Source organism: Macrotis lagotis, chromosome 1 (genome assembly GCF_037893015.1).
Source record: "Macrotis lagotis isolate mMagLag1 chromosome 1, bilby.v1.9.chrom.fasta, whole genome shotgun sequence".
Taxonomy (NCBI): Eukaryota; Metazoa; Chordata; class Mammalia; order Peramelemorphia; family Peramelidae; genus Macrotis; species Macrotis lagotis.
Window position 1 is genome coordinate 366630692 of NC_133658.1, and position 21676 is coordinate 366652367.

The following is a 21676-nucleotide window of genomic DNA, read 5'->3' on the forward strand; positions in this document are numbered from 1 at the left end:
GCGCTTTGTCAACCCAAAGTGCTTTAGAAATGCGACACATCATTACTCCGCTTCCCGGTGCCCCCCGAAATGCCAGCTGCCTGGGCGCATCGCCTTGTATCCAGCAGGTGGCGGCCAGCGGCCAGCCATCCCCCGTTTCCCTGGGCGCTGGGAAAGCCAGCAAAGCCTGCGGGGAGGCTTCTTTCCCGGGGCTCCTTCCCCTGGTCCCCGCTCCCTGGCAGAACCCAGACCTCCCGCGAGCATCCCTGCAGCTCGGGGCGGGGCGGGGCGGGGCGCGGGGAGGGCACCGGGCTCCCCAAGTCGGCCTGCGGGCGAGTCCTGGGGCCGGGCGAGCACCCCGCAGCCGCGGCTCGGCTCGGCTCGGCTCGGCTCGGACAGGAGCGGGCTGCAGCCCGGCTCCCGCCCCCCCTTCCCCCCCTTTTCCCTCCCTCTCAGTGGTCCACACCCCCTTGGAGCGCTCACAGGAAAAGTCCAGCTGGAATTGCTCCGCATTGCTCGGGAGCACCCTGGAGCCAGCGAAAGCGCAGGCGAGGCGCCCGGGCAGCGGCACTGTCGGTCTGTCTGTCCGCTGGCCTGCCTGCCCTGCCTGCCGGCCCAGCTGCTTGTCACTCATTGCTTCTGCCATTCCAAGACTGAGAGCAGAGGCGGGAGGCAGAGAGAGGCAGACTGAGGGCAGAGAGGGCATACCTGAATGGGAGAGACCCCGGGATCACAGGATTAAGAGCTGGAAGCAACCTTGGAGACCATCTCGAGCCCTCTCCCTCTTGGTCCCTCCTTTGCCCCCCTCTCTCCGCCACCCCCCCCCAAGTTCCCCCTCCAGGTGAGCTTTGGAGCAAAGGGAGACCACCTTTAAAGAACCGCTTTGGCCTCTTTGTTGAATGAGAAATTCAGAGCCAGGGCGTCACCATGAACACCAGCAGTAAGTACATCTATCTCTTCCTATTGCTTCGCTATGGGAACCGGGGGCGTTGGGGTGGAGGTGGAGGGGAGGCTGCGTTGGCTCTGACTGAGGAGCAGGAAGAGGCAACCCTGCATCTGCAGGAACCATCCACACCCAGGCTGCTGCCTGCTTTTGTTCCTATGGGGGAGACGAGGTTCAAGACAGGCCTTTCGGAGCAGGAGGATGCCACCCGTCTCTGACAGCTACCCTGTAGGGCACTTGGTCCTCCTGGTAGTAGCAATAGGGCTTGGGTCAAGCTATTGTGCAGATGTCAGTGCCCTTAAAGAGCTCTCTGGGTACCCTCTTTCCCCATTCCCAGGCCCCTGCTTGGGGATAAATAGACCAGAGCAGGTTGGTGGGTGTGTTCAATGGTAGCCAAATGTACAGTATCCCAGGCAGATCTCTCCAAAGGCCAGTCTGGCTCTTCCAGTGCTGGGGAGTGATAATCACAGTAACTCATATTTCTATAGTAGTTTAAGGTTGCCGAATACTGGGTGGGGGTGGGGAGGAACGACTGTATTTAGAAACTGATGGGAATGTGAGCAGGGAAGCAGGCACTGTCTGTGAATCGTCCCTGCATACCCCAGACGACAAATGGTCTGCCGGAGCTGGCTCAGACATCTTCCTGCCAGATGGATTGGGTGGGACCTATCTTTGCCAATTGGTTTACAGCTGTTGGAAAGCGCATGAGCAGCTGGGACATAGTAGAAAACACTTCCAACTAGGAGGCAAGAGAACTGTGTTCAAGTGTTGACTTGATAGCATGACCTTGCTCAAGACCCTTGTCCTCTCTGGTCCCCCCACACACACACCCTTTCCTCCTCTATTAAAGGAATGATTTCTACTAAATGGTTTCTGAGCTCCCCTCCAGCTCAGTCCATCTATGAGTAGACTGTTGAGCACTCACTTCACCAAGCCCAGAAAAAAACTGTTGGAAGCCAAACCATGTCTTGTGGAAGTTATTCTCTATCTAGCTAGAATTTGAAGCTGTGGTCAAAGAGCAAAAGTCCATGAGACTGAAATTAAATTCATGTCCTCCCCTTCTTTGTGTGTGTGTATATATGTGTGTGTGTGTGTGTGTGTGTGTGTATGTTGTGTTTTGTGTGTTTGTGTGTAAATAAAATTAAGAACTTAGGGTTCTTTTTGACCACAAAGTTCCTTTCCAGTTTAATGAATTCATCATCCTATGATCCACCTATAAATGTGTACTGGATTTTGCTTGTATTTGGTTTAACAGTCTAAGTCATCAGTTTGGTTCTGGGGTAGGTAGGACCAAAGATTTAAGGCAGGGTCTTTTCTGAAGATTTTTGCCTGCAATTTTAAATAATTAGTGCAATATAGTATAGTGGAAAAGGCATTAGGGAATTTCCACCTATACCAGTGAATCTAATCAGCACCTTGTCAGTTTTTCTGGAATTTATTCTTGAATGGAGATTTCTTACCATGTAAAAAAGTGCAGAAATGTGTATGCATGAGAGGCTTGGTAAATTGAAAGAGAACTGAATACGTTTAAGTACTAACTTCATCTCTTAGTAGCTGTGACTTTGGACAACTAAATTCACCTCTCTGGGCCTCCATTTCCTCATCTTTAAAATGAGGATAATATTTGCATTGTTAACCTGGCCAAAATGTAAGGAAATTGAATTTTAAAGCAGTGAATAAATGTGATACTTTATTATGGTTGAACTTCTGGATAACCCTTTGAAAAACAGGAGTGAAGAGATCTTTGTTTTATTCAAGGAATTGAAGGTCAAGTGTTGATAATCCCCTTTTAAAATTGTTCTCTATGGTAAGCATAGCATGTGTTTTCTGAATCCAGAGTTGTTCTTCGACCAGTAAGACCAAGAGTTCCATTCTCTTTTTCTAGTTTTCAGAGTAGTCTTGCTTAATGACTGAAACTAGGGATAGGCAAGGTATCAGCCTAGGGTGCTGCAAGCAGGAAGGCATAATTTTATATGGATTTTTGAAAATGAAGATGTTTTAATGCTAGGGCAAAAAAAGACTTGTATTCAAATTCCAACTCTTCTACTTGTATATTGTTGGGCAGCCCATTAACCCTCCCTGAATCTTAGTTTCTTCATGTATAAAATGAGAAAATTAATTGAACTGAAGGAAATCTTAATATATAGATGGGAAACTAAGGCCAAAAATGCCTGATATGTGGGTATCACAGTGGATAGAGCACCGGCCCTGGAGTCAGGAGTACCTGAGTTCAGATCTGACCTCAGACACTTAATAATCACCTAGCTGTGTGGCCTTGGGCAGCCATTTAACCTCATTTGCCTTGCAAAAACCAAAAAAAAAAAGTTAAACAGCAAATAAATGGCAGAATCAAGTCTTCTGACTCTACATTCAATGAACTTTCTTCAATGCTATTGGCACTATGATGCCTAAAGTCTCATCCTTCTATTTTGTGATGTCAAGTCACATAATATGATAAAGACATAGAGCTTATCATGAACAATGATAAGAGTATTATTGGTATATGTGGACTGTGCAATTTCCAAGTACATTCTTTCCTCTCCTATCTCCTGATGTTTGCCTCCAAAATCAAAAGAATCAGATGCTTTTGAGTTGAGAGTGAGTTCATTCTCTTCAGGTGTGAGTTGAATTATGTGGTCTCTAAGATTCTGTGATTCTGAAGAAATCAGGGCTTTGGAGAAAAGGCAGTTCCAGGAAAGAAAAACAAACAAAAACCATAGATTCTTTCCTTGGTTCTACAAATAAATAGCTTTTCTTTTTATTTGAACTGTCCTTGGTAAGTGTGTACATGGATTTGCAGAATCATAGTGGAATCTATTCTAGTTCTCACCTGTAATAACATCTTTAAAAATTCTCTGATAGAATGCTTCCACTGACTGGGAGCTTATTGCCAGATTCCAGCAGTACCTTCTGCTTGACCCATGGTCTCTGTCTCATGATGATAGACAATTTCAACATCTAGAAAGAAGTTGACATATTGGAAAGGCTTGGAATTAAAAGGCCAGAGATTGAGCCTGGCTCTGAAGCTTCCTTGTTTTATGATGGTGAAGCCTCAGTTTCCTTATTTTTGAAATGTATTTATTCTTGGTTATTATGTAAACCTTAAATCACTAAAACATTAGCATTGTTGTTATGTCCTTTCTATCTGTAATACACAAAGCCTTCCTGTTTAATGACTTTGGGATGTTAGAGAAGCTGGTCTAGACTCAGATAGGGTTGGGCCAAGTTCTATTCACCTCTGGGTCTTTCTGTCCCAGTGACACTGAAACTGAAGGAGGAAGAGATAGAAGCAAGGGCTGTCTGGCTGGCAGGTTAAACTGCAGAATGCCAGTCTTGTTTGACAGCCTTGAAAAGCAAGAGACAAGCCTTCCTGAGAAGAAGAGGAAGGTGAGACTTCATATAATCCTCTGCCCTGGTCATACCAGACCTAGATTGTTCCAGAGACACATTTTAGGTATGAGTTGAAGCATTTACAGAGAAGAGTAAACATAATGATGAGAGCACATATAGTGATTGCTTGAAGGAATTTAAGTTGGGGCAGAGAAGACTCAGGGAAGATAGGATTATCTTCTAGGGTTGTCATCTCTATCCTATCCTGCTTCTTACTCCCACTATCTCCTCTACTTAATTTAGCAAATATTCATTTGGCATCTACTATGTACAAGTCCCTGGGAATACAAAGTTGAAAATAACACAGTACCTGACCCTCTAGAAATTTACAGTAAAATGGGGGGTGGTAGATAGGATAAGTACAGAGGTGAGTGTCTATGTGGCCAAAATAGCAGAAGGACCTTAGAAATCATACAGCCCTTTGAAGGCACTAGGAAGAACAAGAAAAAGGCAAAAGAGAACTCTAAACCATGCATTAAAATGATGGGTTTTGGCTGGGGGGAATAGTGAAGGGGTGGCAGTTATCAAGAAAGGCTGATTTCTTCATTGAGATATCACTTGAGCTGGGCCTGAGCCTTGAAGGAAAGGGAAAGGATTCTTTTTAGGATTTGAAGGAAAAAAAAACATATTTTCTGAGGAAGGTTTGCGTAAATATACAGGAAAATGAAGGACAAGATTAGGGAGAAAATATAGTCAATTTGACTTGAATACAGATTACAGAAAAAAGAGGAGAAAAGAGACTGGACCTGTCTTTGCATGATAGAGGAGAATCTTCTTATTGAAAATTGATACATTCCCTGAAACTTAGTCATTTAGAATTGCCTAGAGCTCTAAGAGGTTAAGTAATTTGTCCAAAGGGGGCAGCTAGGTGGAAGAATGGATAGAGCACCAACCCTGGAATCAGGAGGACCTGAGCTCAAATATGGCCTTACTTAGCTGTGTGACCTTGGGCAAGTCACTTAACCCCATTGCCTTGCAGAAACAAAGCAAAATTAAAAAAAAAAATAACTTACTCAGGGTCATATGGCCAATATCTGTCAGAGGGAGGACTCAAACCCAGTTCATACTGGCTCAAAGGTAAGATCTCTGCCCAACATCCCACACTATTGTCATGATGAGGAAGAGAGTGAAATAAATTGAAAAGGTAGATGGAGTCAGATTATAAAAGACCTTAAATAGCAGATGAAGAAGTGTATGTGTGTGGGGGGTGTTTTCCCTCTGAGTACTGGGGAGTCACTGAAAGATTTTCAATAGGGAAGTAAGACAGTCAAACTTGTGCATTAGATAGAGTATGAAGGATGGCACTGAGGAGAGAGAGACTAGACAGACACAGGTGGAAATCTATAGTTCTTTCTACTGGAGCAAAGAGATGACACAATGGATAGAGTCCCAGGCCAGGAGTCAAAAATACTCATCTTCCAAAATTCAAATCTGGCCTCAGATACTGTGTGACCCTGGGCAAGTCACTTAACCCTGCTTTCCTCATTTTTCTCATTTGTAAAATGAAGTGGAGAAGAAAATGGTAAACCATTCCAATATCTTTGCCAAGGAAATGGGATCACAAAGAGTTGGACATACTGAAAAATGATTGAATAACAACAACACTAACTCTAAAGGAAAGAGAAAAGGGAGGATGCCTGAATCTAAAAGAGAGGGTGATGATAAGCCTGGCTTCGGTCTGAGATGGACTTCCTGAAGAGAAAACTGGGTGGGTACATAGCAGTTTAGGAGTCTTTCTCTCATTTGATATGTCTGTTCTCAATTCTTGAATTCTTTACTCCCCTCTTTTCCCAGCTCCACCCCAAATTTCATTTCCAATTTCCTGTGAAATATGGTGTATTCCTACACTGCCTCTCCTTCTACCCTCCCTCACACTTTCCAGACTCCTACTCCCTCTAGGCATTTCAGTCATCCATAGTTACAGACCATGATAACTGGGCCTTACAGATACTATCCAGTCCAACCCTTTCATTTTACAGAGAAGAAATTTAGACCTAGAAAGAGGGATTGGCCCCTAAGTCTTCTAGTTTTAAATCAAAGATCTCTTTTTCCTAAAGGGGATAAATGCTGGTCACAGACTTCCCCCACTCACACTTCAGTAAAAAAAAAAGTATTAAATGTTTGCTATGATCTAGAAATATTGCAAATCACTGGAAATATAAATATTTTAAAAGACAATCCCAGCCCTGTAGGAACTTACATGTTAATAAGGGGAGACTATTCACAAAACCAGTGGTGACCAGTTAAGAGTATTTTGTTCTGAGGACACAGAAAGAGGAGGGAGAGGGGAATAATACTGGCAGACTTAGGCAGATGGTAAGAAATGTTATTAAGTGAATGACTGGAAAAAGTATGAAAGTGAAGCATCTGTGGTCTGGTATCTGGGGTCAGCTAGTAGATATAAATATAGATATAGATGTAGATATGGACCAGTTTGCAGAGATTTTATTGATGATTTTTCCTTTTCTTTTTTTTTTTTTTACATCACTGTCACTTCCCAATGATTTCCCACCCTCAGGCCCATAAAATTCTCCCTTGACCCAAATAAACAGTCAAACAAAATGACTCTGCTCCTCTCTCTAGTCTATCACCTCTCTGCCAAGAGTTGAGAAGCATACTTCAGTATAGGTGGTCTGAAGTCACCATTTTCTAGCCTGGAGGTGTAGGGTAATCTTTGTTTCTCAGGGAATAATATTATACGATTTATACCTGTAAAGAACCCTAGAGATCCTTATTTTACAGATGAAGAAAATGAAACCCAGAAATGATAAGAGATTTATATAATGTCACACAGCTAGTAAGAAGAATTGGGATTCAAAACCAGATTGTCAGGCTTCAATACTGGTGGTCTTTCCAAGATATTACCTGCTCACAATTTCTTCCTGGACATTATATTCATTCCCATTACTTCATCTATCACCAGTTTGCACTATCATAAATCTCTTTCTCCAGCCCTCAATTTCTGTTGAATTCCAGTCTCTTATTTTGAACTGTCAGGGATCATAGGAACTCACAATGAAGGACAGAGATGATTTAAGGCTAGACTAATGGTTTCATTAATCTAGGGAGCCCCAGTGAGGAAGTTCCTCTCCTTGTGCAGTTTGGAAACTTCTCTTTGGTTTATGGCCTTGGAGAGTATCCTAAGAGGATTTAGAGATTACATTACTGGCCTAGCTATGTGTCAGAGTCAGGAATTGAACCAAGGCTCTGTACCAACATAGCATGGTGGAAAGAACCCTGGACTTGGAACCTAATGGATCACCTTGTTCTACTCCCTCAAATTACAGAGAAGGAAACCAAGGCACACAGGAGTCAAGTGATTTGACCAAAGTCATACAGTAAAGAATTGAATCCAGGTGTTCTTAGTTCTGAAGACAGTTCTTTCCACACTTGGGGCAATTTTGTTTTTTTTAACAAACCATGACCCTCTTCTGTTCCCTATCTTCATTTCCTCCAGAAATTTATTTGGCTCTGCAAAAGTAACACTGATTACACTCATTTACTCAAAGTGTTCACTGTTTATGCCTGATTACCATGCAGTACAGAAATGATTATGCATGTCATTAAATAGGTGTCAGATTAATTTTGCTGTGAGTTTTAGTTGATTACAACACTAAGCTCCATTTATGTGAGGCACAATCACTGTGTAATAGGGGAAGTATTGGCCTTAGAATTGGAAGACCTAGATTGGAGGCTTAGATTTGCTGCTCACTAACAATGTGACCCTAGGAAAAATGACTTCCTCTCTTTGCACTTTAATTTGCTCATCTTTAGAATGTGGACAGTAATAAAGGCATTATTATCTCATTGTGAGGCTCAAAAGTTTTAGTATAGTAGCTTTTTCAAATGTGAGGCATTTTTCAGAGAATTCCTTTTAAATCCCTCAAGATAGACCGGAGGCAATTTGATATAATGGAGTGGGTACTCCTTGCACTGGGAGTCAGGAACCCTAGGTTCTTGTTCTACTTCAGAAGTGGAGTCCCTACTGTATGATCTTGAACATCCGATCAATATGCATTTATTAAGCACCCTCTCTGAGCCTGTTTCCTCTTCTGTAAAATGAGGGACTAGGACTCAATCTCTTCCATCATTGATACTCTTTGTTCTATAATCTGAAGACCTTTCCAATTCTGCAATTCTGTAAGGTCTCTTCTTGCTTTAATGTTCAGCTATGCTTTCAAACACTCACATTCTGAGCTCAGCTCCCAATGGAGTCTGGGAAAAGAGGATGGAGAGATAGAATGAAAAAGAGCAATTGAAGAATAATCAGAAATGAAGATAAAGTGACTCTGAAATTGATAGTGTGAATCAATGCAAAGATACTCAATTTACACTCCAAATTTAGGGAACACAATAATACAATAATTGCCTCCAGCAAAATGTGCTCCAACCACTCACCCCCCCACCTTGGAGACTTCAGCTGGTTTTCCCCTGGGTGTGTCTATTACTACTAGACCTCCACCCCAAGCTGCTAACCAACATTTTTTGGATGGTCATTGTAAACTCAAACTGTAGAAAATAGTCACTTAAGGTGTGGGAGCTTTTTGTGTTTCTTATGACTTGTCTTTCCTGACTGATGGGAAAACGTTTGATTGTTCACACTTTAAAAAAAAGTTTTATTTTATTCTTTTACTCATTTGCTCAAATGCTTTCCAAGATTGACTTTGGGCAGGAATCACTGCTCAACTATGCTTATGGGGGGAGGGGTTGAGGTGGGGTGGCAGGGAGAAAGAGGGAGGAGGATTGGGAAGGAAAGGGAACAAAGTTGAATAATGTATAACTTATGTTCCCATAGAACTCACATTCTGGTAGGGGAAAATGAGGAAACATGGAAATGTGGAAAGAACACTAGACTTGGATCCTAATCCTAGCACTACTATTTGCCAACTGTGGTCATCATCTTCCCTCACAGGTTTTCAGTGTCCTTGTTTGAAAAATGACAGGGCTGGTCTCAGTGATCTCGAATATCCTTTTAAACTCAAAATCTTGTGAACATGGGCACAAAACATATTCCATAAGAGATAGAATGAAAGAATTATAAAAGAAATTCAATGTATTAGAGTAATGGAAAAGATAGAGAAATATTCCATTTGTAAGGGATGGGAAAGGACAGGCTGAGGAAGGCTTTGGATGAGGTGGCATTTGAATTGAGGCTAGAGGGATAGACAGGAGTTAGATAAGAACTAGGAAGGAAAGTCATTTCAAGCAGAGGAACAGATTTGGTGAGGAGGGGACAGATGACAGAAAATTGTGGGACTTTATTTAAAAAATGGTAAATAGTCCACTTTAGCTAAGCATAAGGTAGAGAAAAGAAAGTAATTGAAGATGAAGATGAAAGGTGAGGTTGGTAGAAGAACACTGTATATGGTAACCATGATAATGATGGAAACATCAATGGGAAAACAACAATGAAAGATTTAGTGCAGGGTACAATGTATTTCATCAAACAGGTGGTAGACTATAGGTGCAGAATAAAGCATACATTTTCAAACATTGGTCAAATGTTGATTTGTTTTACTTAATTTTTATTTATTACAAAATAGAATTTGATTAGATGGGGAGGGTGGGAGAAAGAGTCATTGAGAAGTAATCATGAATTCTTAATAGGAGTATGATTTTTTATAAAAGAAAGGTTGCAGTCAAATTATGGAGGGCATTAAAGGATAAATTTGACATTTTCTAATTATTAAAGGGGGGGCATTATTTTAAGCAAAAAGTTTCACAATCTGGCTCTAATCTTCCTTTCCAGCTTTCACTTAAAAAATCCCCTTCAGATGCATCTCCTCCCAGCAGTTCAGTGATCAAGGACAATCCTGAGAGACTTGTTATGGAAAATGCTATCCACATTCAGAGAAAAAAACTATGGAGTCTGAATGCAGAGCAAGACATACTAAGTTCCCTTTTTAAAACTTCTTTTATGTTTTTTTTCTTTCTTTCTCATGGTTGTTTTCCCTCTTAGTTCTAATTTCTCTTTCACAACATGACTAATATGGAAATATGTTAAACAAAATTTTACATGAGTAACCTATATCAGGGGAGGAAAAGGAGAGTAGTAGAAAAATGTGGAACTTAAAAGTTTGCAAAAGGATAATTGTTGAAAACTATCTTTGCATGTAATTGGAAAAAAATTAAATTAAAAAAACAACTTCCCCTTCACACACTCTGCAATCCAAATTGATCAGAACTTTCTGCCATTCAGTGGCAGATCTGTGTATCCATTGCTGAGCACAGTATTTAGCATATATTAGGTGCTTAATATATGACTGACAAATTTGACCCCAGCCTTCCTTTCAAGCTTTTTCTTGTAAAACACTGCTTCACTAACTCTGCATTCCAACCAATTGGAACACTCACACACAAATCTCATTTTTACAGAATCCGAGTTAGAAGAGAGCTCAGCAGTCATCCAGCTTAATCCATAACTGAATTAAGAATTTCCCCTAACACATCCCAATAAATGATAATCTAGTTACCACCTGAGGACTTCCATGATAAGGATCTCACTGTTTACTAACACCTAATATACTCTCTTGGGACAGCTCTAATGGCTAGGAAATTTTTCCTCACATTCAGCAGAAATCAACCTCTCTGCAACTTCACCTCAGGCCAAATATCCTTCTTCTGTATATTATTGTTATTATTCAGTTGTGTCTAATGTTTCATGACCCCTTTTGGTTTTCTTGGCAAAGAAACTGGAATGGTTTGCATTTCCTTCTCTAATTTTACAGATGAGAAAACTAAAGCAAATAGGGTTAAATTTGCCTAGGGTCACACATCTAGTAAGTGTCTGAGGTCAGATTTGAACTGGGGAAGATTTGAACTCAGCCCTGACTCCAGGCTCAGCACTCTATCCAGGACATCACTTCCTTAAAGATGACTATCATCTCCTTCCCAAGACTTCTCTTCTTCAAGTTAATGGTTCCTTCCTATCCTCTTCTCTCCCTTTAACTGATGTTTTCCATTCTCACTGGTCTCATTCCTCTAAGTCCACTCCAATTTGCCAATGCCCTTCCTAAAATGTAGTGCCCAGACCTGATGACAATATGCTAGCCAGTGTGGGAGAACAACAAGGCTATGGCCTTCCTCACTCTGGAAATAATACTTTCTGTTAATACAGTCTGAAGTCACTTGAAAAATAGTGTGATCTAATAGAGCCAGCATTGAATCAGAAAGATCTGGGTTTGAGGCTTACCTTTGACATCCACTGGTTTTGTGATCCTGGGCAAGGTACTTAACCTCCCAGTGTTCCAAACTTTGTGTAATGGAAGTTCTTCCAAATGTTCTGGGAAACACTTGATATTGAAAGATGGGTAATGTCAGCTTAGTATAAAGAGAAACACTGTACAAAAAAGTATCAAGGCCATGAAGGCAAAATCCCATCTTCAAGGAGCTCACAATTTAATAGTGAGAGATAGTGTGCAAATAACTTTGTACAAACAAGATAAATACAGAAGAATTTGGAGATAATTTCAGAGGGAAGGCACTAATAATATTAAAAGACTTAGAAAGTCTTCTTGAAAAAGGTAGGGTTTTGGCTGCTATCTGGAGGAAAAGGTTGAGGAGGGGGAGAATAAAAGGAATAAGGCAAACCCAATGAAAAAGGATGAAGTTTGATGTTTTGCAGTGTCTTGTTTGAAGAACAGCAGGGAAACCAGACTTCAGAAAGGGACTAAGGTGAAAACTGTGCAGATAAAGGGAGGAGGAGTCCCAGATAGGAGTTCCATATAGCAATGAAACACAGTTTTACAGAGAAAAGGAGGTCATGGATTTTTTTTTTTTATTGTCATATTATTCTGTAATTGTTTAGCTATTTTTCAGTCATGTCTAATTTTTTGTGATCCTGTTTTCTTAGGAAAGGTACTGGTATGGTTTACCATTTCCTTCTCCAGCTCATTTTACAGATAAAGAAACTGAGGTGGACAGGTTAAGTGACTTGCTCAGGGTCACACAAATAGTGTTTGAGATCAGATTTCAACTCAGGAAGATGAATCCTCTTGAATCCAGGCCTCACACTCTATCCACTGTGCTACATAAGTCCATCCATATTTTTCTATCTTCTATTATTTACCTTAAATTTCATTGAAATCCCTAGGGCTTTCTTTCTTTCTTTCTTTCTTTCTCTTTCTTTCTTTCTTTTGCAAGGCAATGAGGTTAAATGACTTACTCAAGGTCACACAGCTAAATTAATTATTAAGTGTCTGAGGCTATATTTGAACTCAGGTCCTCTTAACTTCAGGGCTGATGCTCTATAGTCCAGTCCCATCTTCTCCACCTTTTATTGTGTCACTGAGCTATTAAACTCAAAGATAGGAAGGACATAAAGACATTTATCCTTGCTAATTGTTTATAGTAGATGAAGAGCATCTTTCTAGCCTTTTTAGCTCTTTTGGGATCTTGCTGTGTACTTTTTCCACCTACCTTCAGGTCTGGAATAGGCTTCTCTCTGTTCATGTCCATCCTTCTACTCCTTTAAGGTTTATTTCAAATGCTAATTCTTCCATAAAGTCTCTCCCTGCCTCCATTCACCCTGAAACCTAAAAATGATCCTTCTTTCTTGAATCTCTCTAGTCATCTTTGTTGAAGTCTTATCAACATGTACATGAGGGTACAAGTTATCTCTTTACTTCTCTAATATTCACTGCCCTGTCCCTCCCTGGCCTCACTGTGAACTCCCCATGAGAGGGTAGGAAATATTTTTCAAATTTTAATCTTTGTAGCTCCACCCCCAACACAATGTTTTAGTCACAGCTTGGTGAAATTTGGTGTACTTAGAAATGTTCAAAATTAATCCATTGTTGAGCTTTTGTTTAATACATACTATCCCTAAGAATGGGGGAAAAAAATAGGTACAGCCAGAGAGTAATAGAAACTGTTAGAAACATTTGCATTGTCACCACAGTTTTAAAATAGGTGTGGTTTTGATTTTCCTGATAGAGCTGATATGTATAATTTAAGTACTTTCAAAGGTGCAACCAAACACTTACTGGTGATAAAGACATGCCCTGAACCTACCCTTTCTTTTTTGTGTGTCCTCTTTACAGAAGAATCAGATTAGCCCATCAGAACAAATAGGGCAAGGCATGGTCTCTCTCCAAGCCTCTTTTTGGCTAATACTTTTGGGTCAGCAACTAGCAATGTCAGCTGGAAATGTGCCTTCCTACATTCTATGGGCTTACAATTTTCTTTTTATTATCCTCATTTCCATTTATATAGTGCTTTAAAGTTTTTTCAGGCATTTTCTTCATGATTGCCTTGTGAGATAATTGGTATAAATATTCTTATCCCCATTTTACAGACGAGACAAATAATAATTTTATGCTCCTATTCACCATGGGAAATCCTACTTAATGGTAATGTATTATCCTGCTTCCTGAGAAGGTGACTTTGGAGGAGAATGTCTTTGAAGTACTGCCTGGTTGTGTCACCCCAATAGAGTGGTCCTTGTTAGACAGTGTGTCAGAGTAAAAAGTCATGAATTTTGAGTCAAATGACCTGGCTTAAATCACTTTGGCTCTCTGAGCCTTCATTTCTCCATCTGTAAAATGAAGGATCTAGATAGAATTATCTTAAATGCACTTTCCTATTCTAAATCTTATGATCATGGGATTCAGCAAAACAAACCTGGTTCTGTGTCCTTACTTTGCTGGTTGACCCCCTCTGGGGAGGTTGACATCACCTCCTGTTGCATGCAGTGAGGGCCAAAATTAGGGCAAGCAAGATCCTGTCCCTATATCCTGGAGTCTGGCTTTGTTTCCAGGGCAACTAAGGAGGCAGGTGGGAAGGAGAGGTAAAAGAGGTCAAGAGACAAATTATGGGAAATTTGAGCCAACTTCAGGTCAAACCAAATCAAAACCTGCCCTTCTAACCGCCACATTGATTTTAATAATAACTGACAATTATGGAGTGCTTTAAGGTTGTCAGAATGTTTTGTATGGTCCTTCTTATTTTTATCCTCATGACAACAGGTATTATTATTATTTTCAGGAAAAGTCAGATTCAGAGATGTTAAATTACTTGCCAACAGTAACATAGCTCATAAATCTCCAAAGCAGGAATGAAGTCCAAATTAAATACTCTCTTATACCCCACTGACTTTGTTTGATGCATGGGACATCATTTGTAGCGTAGATTAGTGAAGCAAACTCAGAAGACCATATACTAAATGAGGTACTGAAGCAACAGGACTTCCCTGGGAACTACATTGGTGTTCCACTTGATGGAATAGGGAATACCTTCAAACTAGGGTTAATCCAAGTTCAGTGTGAGAATCTGAATCAGAACATTTAATCAGAACCTTTTTAAAAAAGTTTGGTAACTAACAGGGCTTTCTCTTCTGCTGAGTTGGTGGCCTGATGTAAATGTTTCAGAAATGTACTTCTAGCACTGGGAATGGAATCAGTGAATTTCAAGGGGAGGAAAGATCTCAAAGCTCAGTATTCCAACTCATACCTAAGCAAAAAAGTCCTCCACCATATCCATGCCTTAAAGGTAAACATTTGTATTCTTGACTTGAAAACCTCGATTGATAGGACATTTCCTACCTTCTGAAGTAGCTAGAAAGACAGGCGTTTCATCATGCTTTAATCTAAACAAAAATCTCTCTGTCACATTCCTTATCTTCATCTGAAGACCTCAGCACTTCTCTATGGCAACTAGAAGGGATCATGGAGATTATCTATACCACAAACAAGAACTCCTTCCTCCATATCCCTAACAAGGGCTCATCCAACCTCTACTTGAATATCTCTTTGATGAGGGAGCTGGAAAGTCTCAGAGGTCATCTAGTTCAACTTGTACTTGAACCACAGTTTTCTTCTGTAGCATCCCAGAGAAACTATCACTGCGAGTTTGTTTGAAACACTTCCAATGACAAGACACTTCCCTCCTCCTCAAGCAAGAGGTTCCATTTTTGATAACTCTAATTATTAGAAAATTCTTTCTGATATTTAGCAGAATTTTGCCTTTGTGAAGTTTCTATTTATTATTCCTCACTTAACTTCTGGGTTTCAGCAAACAGAGCTTGACTCCTCTTTCATATTCATCACCTTTGTGGTTTATCCATCTGAGCTAAGGAGAGTAAAAGTAGTTTTATTTTTGTTTTTTAGGTTTTTTTTGCAAGGCAAATGGGGTTAAGTGGCTTGCCCAAGGCCACACAGCTAGGTAATTATTAAGTGTCTGAGGTAGGATTTGAACTCAGGCACTCCTGACTCCAGGGCCAGTGCTCTATCCACTGCACCACCTAGCCACCCCAAAAGTAGTTTTTGCTGGGGACAAACTAGGGTGAGCTTTTCATAAAGCTGAGAAGCACTCTCCCTCTGGTATCCTGGAAGGAATCAGTCAGAGTCATCATAGTTGTGATCAGATCCCTTCAGAGCACCTAGAAGGAGATTCCATCAGAGAACCTTCTGACCATCCTCCAGGCCCCTAAGCTTTCCCACAAGTGATCTCCATCATTGTAAAGCAGTGGGGAGGAGGTCTGAATTGGGACTCATTAATATCAGAGGATCATCATGGATTGAGAATTGGGAGGGACTTTAGAAATCATCTAGTTCAACTCCCTTATTTGGACAGAAGGAAACTGAAACCTAGAGAGCTTAAGATATTTGTCCAGATTCACATATTTGGCAAATGTCTGTTAGAATCCAAACTTTAATTTTGAATACTCTAACTCTAAATCCAACCCTCTTTCCATTGAACCCAGCCAGCTGCTTCCTTGTCAAAAAAAAATCTAGGCACTGGTTCTTCCCTGTGTTAGCCCTGTTATTTTTCCCATTTCTCAGTTTCTTCATCTTTAGAAGAAGGAATAGAGAGTCCTAGAGGATCTGAAAGATCCCTTTTAGCTTTAAATCCTTAGACCTTACCTTTTTTTTCTCACCTCCTGCATTTCCCAAATCCTAACCTTGTACTCAGATCTCAAGACCATTGACTTATAGCATTATATATCACACTTAACAACCAAACAACAAAGACACTATTTTGAGTTCTATCCACATTTATTAAATACCTTTGATGATGATGTTTGTCCTTTGTTCTCAAAGAAGACCATGACAACAGGGAGGTAATGTCATGACAAGCACATGAATTAGATTTGAGTAAGGGGGTACTTTGCCAACTCAGGGTCAAGTGACTTGTCCAAGGTCATACAGCTAGTAAGTATCTGAGGCTGAATTTGAACTTGGGTCCTCTTGATTTCAGGACTGGTGCTGTCATCTAGCTTGCCCTATTACAGTGGTAACAAAGAAGAGAGCAGCTTAGATTGCATAATGGTTAGAGCATCTTGCCTAGAGTCAGAAAGTTCAAATCTGGCCTCAGATACTTACTAGCTGTGTGACCCTTAACTTTGTTTGCCTCATTTCCTGATCTGTAAAATGAGCTGGAGAAGGAAATGGCAAACCACTCCAGGATTTCTGCTAAGAAAATCCCAATTGAGGTCATGAAAAGTTAGACATGACTGAAAAACAGCAACAACAACAAACAAAGAAGTAGAAGATAAAAATCCTAGAATCTTATTATAAATTTCTTTGCAACTACATACTATCAGAGAATTATATTCAAGACAATTGACTTTTTTCATCATAGCAATTTATGGAGTAGGAAGGCTTTGCTCTACCTACACTGAGGGAATCATAGATGCTTAAAATAATTTGTGAGCTAGTGTGATTCCTTGAAATTATAGTGATGAAAATCAAAACAATAAGGAATAGCATTGAGAAAATACTTAACATGTTACAAAGTACTTACCACACAACTTTGTGAGGGAGGGAATAAAAAAAATAATAAATAATAGCTAACATTTCTATAGCACTTACTATGTGCCAAGATCTCATAATGCTAAGAGGTTGGTTACTACTGTTATTCCCATTTTATAAATGAGGAAACTGAGGCAGACAGAGGTTATGTGACTCACCTAGGGTCATACATCTAATAAATAATCAGTTTGGGATTATAATTCAATTTTCTTGGTTCTAAATCTTACCTCTCAGAGAGAAATATTCATAGACATCACACATGAAATATGAAACGTAGAATTCCTAACCATAACTATGTAGAAATATAGAAATATGTACATCTTATGTTAAGTACTGTGAGAGAAGACTACATTTAAAGACAGAGAATTTGGGTAACCTTTGTTCTTTACTTTTTACATGTTTGAGTTTAGGAATATCAGTCTTTGGATTCTGAATTTCTTGTATGTAAAATGAGAGAGTTGAACTGGATGAACTCAAAGATCTCATTCATCCCCAGACCTTAAGGTGTCATGAACTCATCAACCAAAATGTCTCTGCGATAAAATAACAGAATTTTAGAAATCTCATACTCTCAGGAAATTCTGGGATACCACTCACATGCAGAAATCTAGTTCAATTTCTCCTCTATTTAAAATTCTTCAGTAATTACTTTATATTTATATTATTTATATATTATATGTTTATTTATATATTATATATTTATATTTATATTACTGATTAAATGATCCTTGATCTGCCATAAATTAATCCATTGCTACCATTCCAGACTTATCCATGGTGACTCATCTCACTCCTCTTTATGATCCTGACAAACTGAACTACTTAATATTTCCTGCCTCCATGCATTTGCTAATATATTTTCTATTCCTAGAATATCGACCCTGCCCATCAGTGTGTTCCGCCTATTCTCCAAAACAAATCTTAGCTCTTCTAGAGCTCCTTACTTGTTCTGCCCAGGCATTAGCAACATTTATTAACCCTGCCTATCTTTAATCTATACCCCATGAGGCTTGAAAGGACTATATATTATTTCAGTTTTATATCTACATCATCTCAGAGCATAACTTTTCTTCACCTAGTAAGCACTTTAAAAATATCTACTGAATTGTGGGATGGCTAGGTGGTGCAGTGGATATAGCCCTGGCCCTGGAGTCAGTAGTACCTGAGTTCAAATGGGGCCTCAGACACCAAATAATTACCCAGTTGTGTGGCCTTGAACAAGCCACTTAACCCTATTTGCCTTGCAACCCCCCCAAAAAAATATCTATTGAACTGAATGAATTAGTATATATATATATATATATATTAGTATATTATATATATTTAAGAGCTGAGGACTTAGGGACATAATTACTCCCTTGAGATAGCTGATATTCTTCAATAGGGAAGGATTAGGATTGTTTTTTAGTTGGAGGAAATGAGGATGTTTAGTATATGAGAGCTACACATAGCTGCCTTCAAATATATGAAGAATTGCCACATGGAAGACTTATTCTGTTTGACTCAAAAAACAAATCAAGAGCAATGGACAGATGTTGCAGAAAGGCAGGTTTAGGATGAATATAAGGAAAACCTTCCTAACAGTTTAAATTGTTTTTAAGTGAGAGGAGTCACCTCGGGAGAAACAATTCAATTTAATACAATTTAACAAGCATATATTGGGTATTTATTATTTGTCAGACATTGAATTAAGTCTTGGTGACACAAAGACAAGTCAGAACTTGCCTTCAAAGAGTATGCATTCTATCCTAGGATATCAAAGGTTTTTTACTAGGGGTCTTCAGATAAAGGGTGGCTAACCACTTGTTGGGAATGTTGTTAAGGGATTCTTGCTGACATATAAAGTGGACTGAATGGCCTGCAAGCTTCATTCCCACAATGACATTCTGTGGGCCCAAAGAGTAGAATCAGTTACTAATGGGCAGAAGTTAAATGTAGGCAGATTTTGGTTCAGTATAAGAAGGAACCTAGTTAATGTTATCCACAATGGACTAGGCTGCCTTCTGAAAAAGTGACTTGCCCATAACTATCAGCCTTCAGGAAGATGGGATAATTAGCTAAGGCGATTGATCTCTGAAGTTCCTTTTAGCCATGAGGGTTTATCATTCTCACCAATTGAGGTGAGCAGAGGTAGGAGAGAAAAATGCTTGATAACCGGGGAAAAAATTAATTTTTAACAAAAAAGACTTTCACAAACCTGGATCAAAGGTATCACCGGTACTTTTCCCAAATCTATCTTTTTTGAACTTTGATCACACAACTAGTAAGTGACAAAGACCTAGGTCTTGTGACTGAGTCTGGTGTTCTCTCTACTATAAACCCTATTCCATCCTGCCCCACCAAAACACATTCACCATATCCATCAGGCTAGGTGTTTACCTAGTTTTTAACAATGTGTCTGGAAAATTCTTTACGGCTGTGTTCTAGGAGGCTGCTGATGTAGAGCCAATTATCGTTTAGTTTAATTCCTAAGGGTTAGTAGAACAGTTTCTATCTGGAGTAAATTGTTTATTTTTACCTGGGACCTAAGCCCAGACTTATCTCTTACCTATTTATTTGTTCCTTAACTGGATGGGAGTGGTATGGGAGGGAGCATAAAGGGAGGTGTTGACTTAACTTTGCTGGTTTCCTGTTTACAATGTTGTAGATTCAGATAGCTCACTGTGTCCTCATTCTGTATACAATAGCAGCCAGAGCTGGGCTGCTGAAGCAGGAGGCATAGGTTTCAGTTTTGCCTCTTTCACTAACCAATTGTGTGATTTGGGCCAGTCAATACCCTCTCTAGGATTCACTTTCTCAGAATCTTAGAATCTCAGCATCTTTGGGAAATTCTTCTACCTCCCAGTAATTCCTTCCCATCTATACTATTCCTATTTTTGCCTCTTGAAGCCAAGAGGAACAAGCCTAATCAATCCTTCTGGACACATGGCAGCCCTTCTATTTCTCACAATGACACGTCTCATGCAAGGTTTTGAGTTCTCCATCCCAGTTCTTTTCAATATTCCTGCTATTGGCATAGTCTCTAGATCATCTTCATTTTTGTTGCTGTCCTTGGACATGTTCCATCATGTCAAAGTCATTCCTGGAATGTATGCCCAGAACATATGGGAAGTAGCATGGCATTGCAGCTAGAGCTCTGATTCCTGAGACAGAAGAACTGGATTCAAATCCTGCTTGCAGGTGACCTTGGAAAAGTCACCTAATCTCTCTGGGCTTCAGTTTCCTCAACAGTAAAATGAGGAGACTGGACTATCTTGTCTCTGAAATCCCTACCAAATGGGGTCTAACTACTACATAAAGACAAGCTAATTGGACTAAATGATTTCTTTCAGCTATAAATCCTATAAACTCAAGGTGTGAGCAGACTGAAATGGTATCTTGCTCCTAAACTTTTTCTATTTCACTTTGGAATGTACTTTACCTTGAAATATGAGTTTGGATGAGCCAAGATTTCACTTCAAACGTTAGACAGCCATAATGGGAACCCTGACTCAGGGGCAGCTGGGAAGTTTTCCATCCCCATCCCACCCTGGTCTGTTGTCCCTATGCTTCTGCCCCCCCCCCCTTCCTGAAGCTAGATCTAAGCTGGGAACAGAGGTTTCCTCTAAAAGTGCCTAAAAAATACCAGGATATGTAGAACTGCCTTCTCTTAACCCTTCTTTGGTTTGGGTTTCAAAGGGCTTTTCCTGCTGGGATAATAATAATAATTACCCATAAGTACTTCAAAAGAACCTCTTTTTCCTCCTCACCATGGAGGTGTTCTTAAAACTGACTCACACTCTAACTTTCCTAAGGCTGAGTAGACTTTTCATGAGTGGCTCCGGTCAAAAATGTATTTTTAATTTTTTTTTTAAATTTATTTAAGGCAATGGGGTTGTGACTTGCCCAAGGTCAAACAGCTAGGAAATTATTAATTTTCTGAGGCCAGATTTGAACTTGACCCTAGGGCCAGTGCTCTATCCACTATGCCACCTAGCTGCCCCTCTGATCAAAAATATTAACCCCTAGTGGCCAACTCACCACTTCTACCCCTTTTTCTGATGAGTCTCTCAGCATTACTAAGACTAATATTTAAGGATACATACAGTTGATAGTTTGTAACACATGAAAAACCCTTCCAGCCTAGTAGGGTCCCTGCCCCCACCCAGAGAATATGTTCTGTTAGCATATCCTTCAAGACCCCAAGGTCACCTCCATTCCAGGAAGAAGTATCAGAGATGGACCTGGAAGGAGAAATAATTCCTTACACTCATATAGGGATCCTTGATCACAGAAAGACAGTGTAATGATGTGGCTAGTGATCTGGCCTTGGAACAAGGAAGCCTTGAATTTTATTCCTGCCTCTAATGCACACTGGCTCTACAATGCTGGGCAATCTCTGAGTGCCCCCAAGCAATTCTCTAAGACTTTGCATTGCAGATATCATGCAATGAAATATTCTTTTAAAAAGTTAAAACCATTCTTAACTCACTGGACTATATAAAAATGATGGAGGGGGATAAGGAATATGGATTTGACCTAATGAGCAGTTTGTTGACCCATAGAATAAATAATCTCTTGGGTCACTTCTGGCTCTAAGTTTGATGAAAGGCTCCATGGATGCCAGTGTGGCTGT

The 21676-nt window shown here is 40.1% G+C and overlaps 1 protein-coding gene across 6 annotated transcripts in view; it reads left to right on the top strand.

The window, feature by feature from the left end:
• The first annotated feature begins 477 nt into the window (after positions 1-477).
• Positions 478-21676, top strand: part of ABLIM3 (actin binding LIM protein family member 3) — a 164920-nt gene continuing 143721 nt past the window's right edge. For 2 of the 6 annotated variants that reach the window (XM_074212366.1, XM_074212367.1), the window contains exon 1: positions 482-919. In XM_074212366.1, the coding sequence (XP_074068467.1) occupies positions 907-919 (13 nt within the window). In that variant the 5' untranslated portion in view covers positions 482-906. Of the gene's footprint in view, positions 920-21676 lie in introns of all 6 variants that reach the window. The other 4 variants (XM_074212368.1, XM_074212369.1, XM_074212371.1 and 1 more) reach the window with 3 other exon arrangements.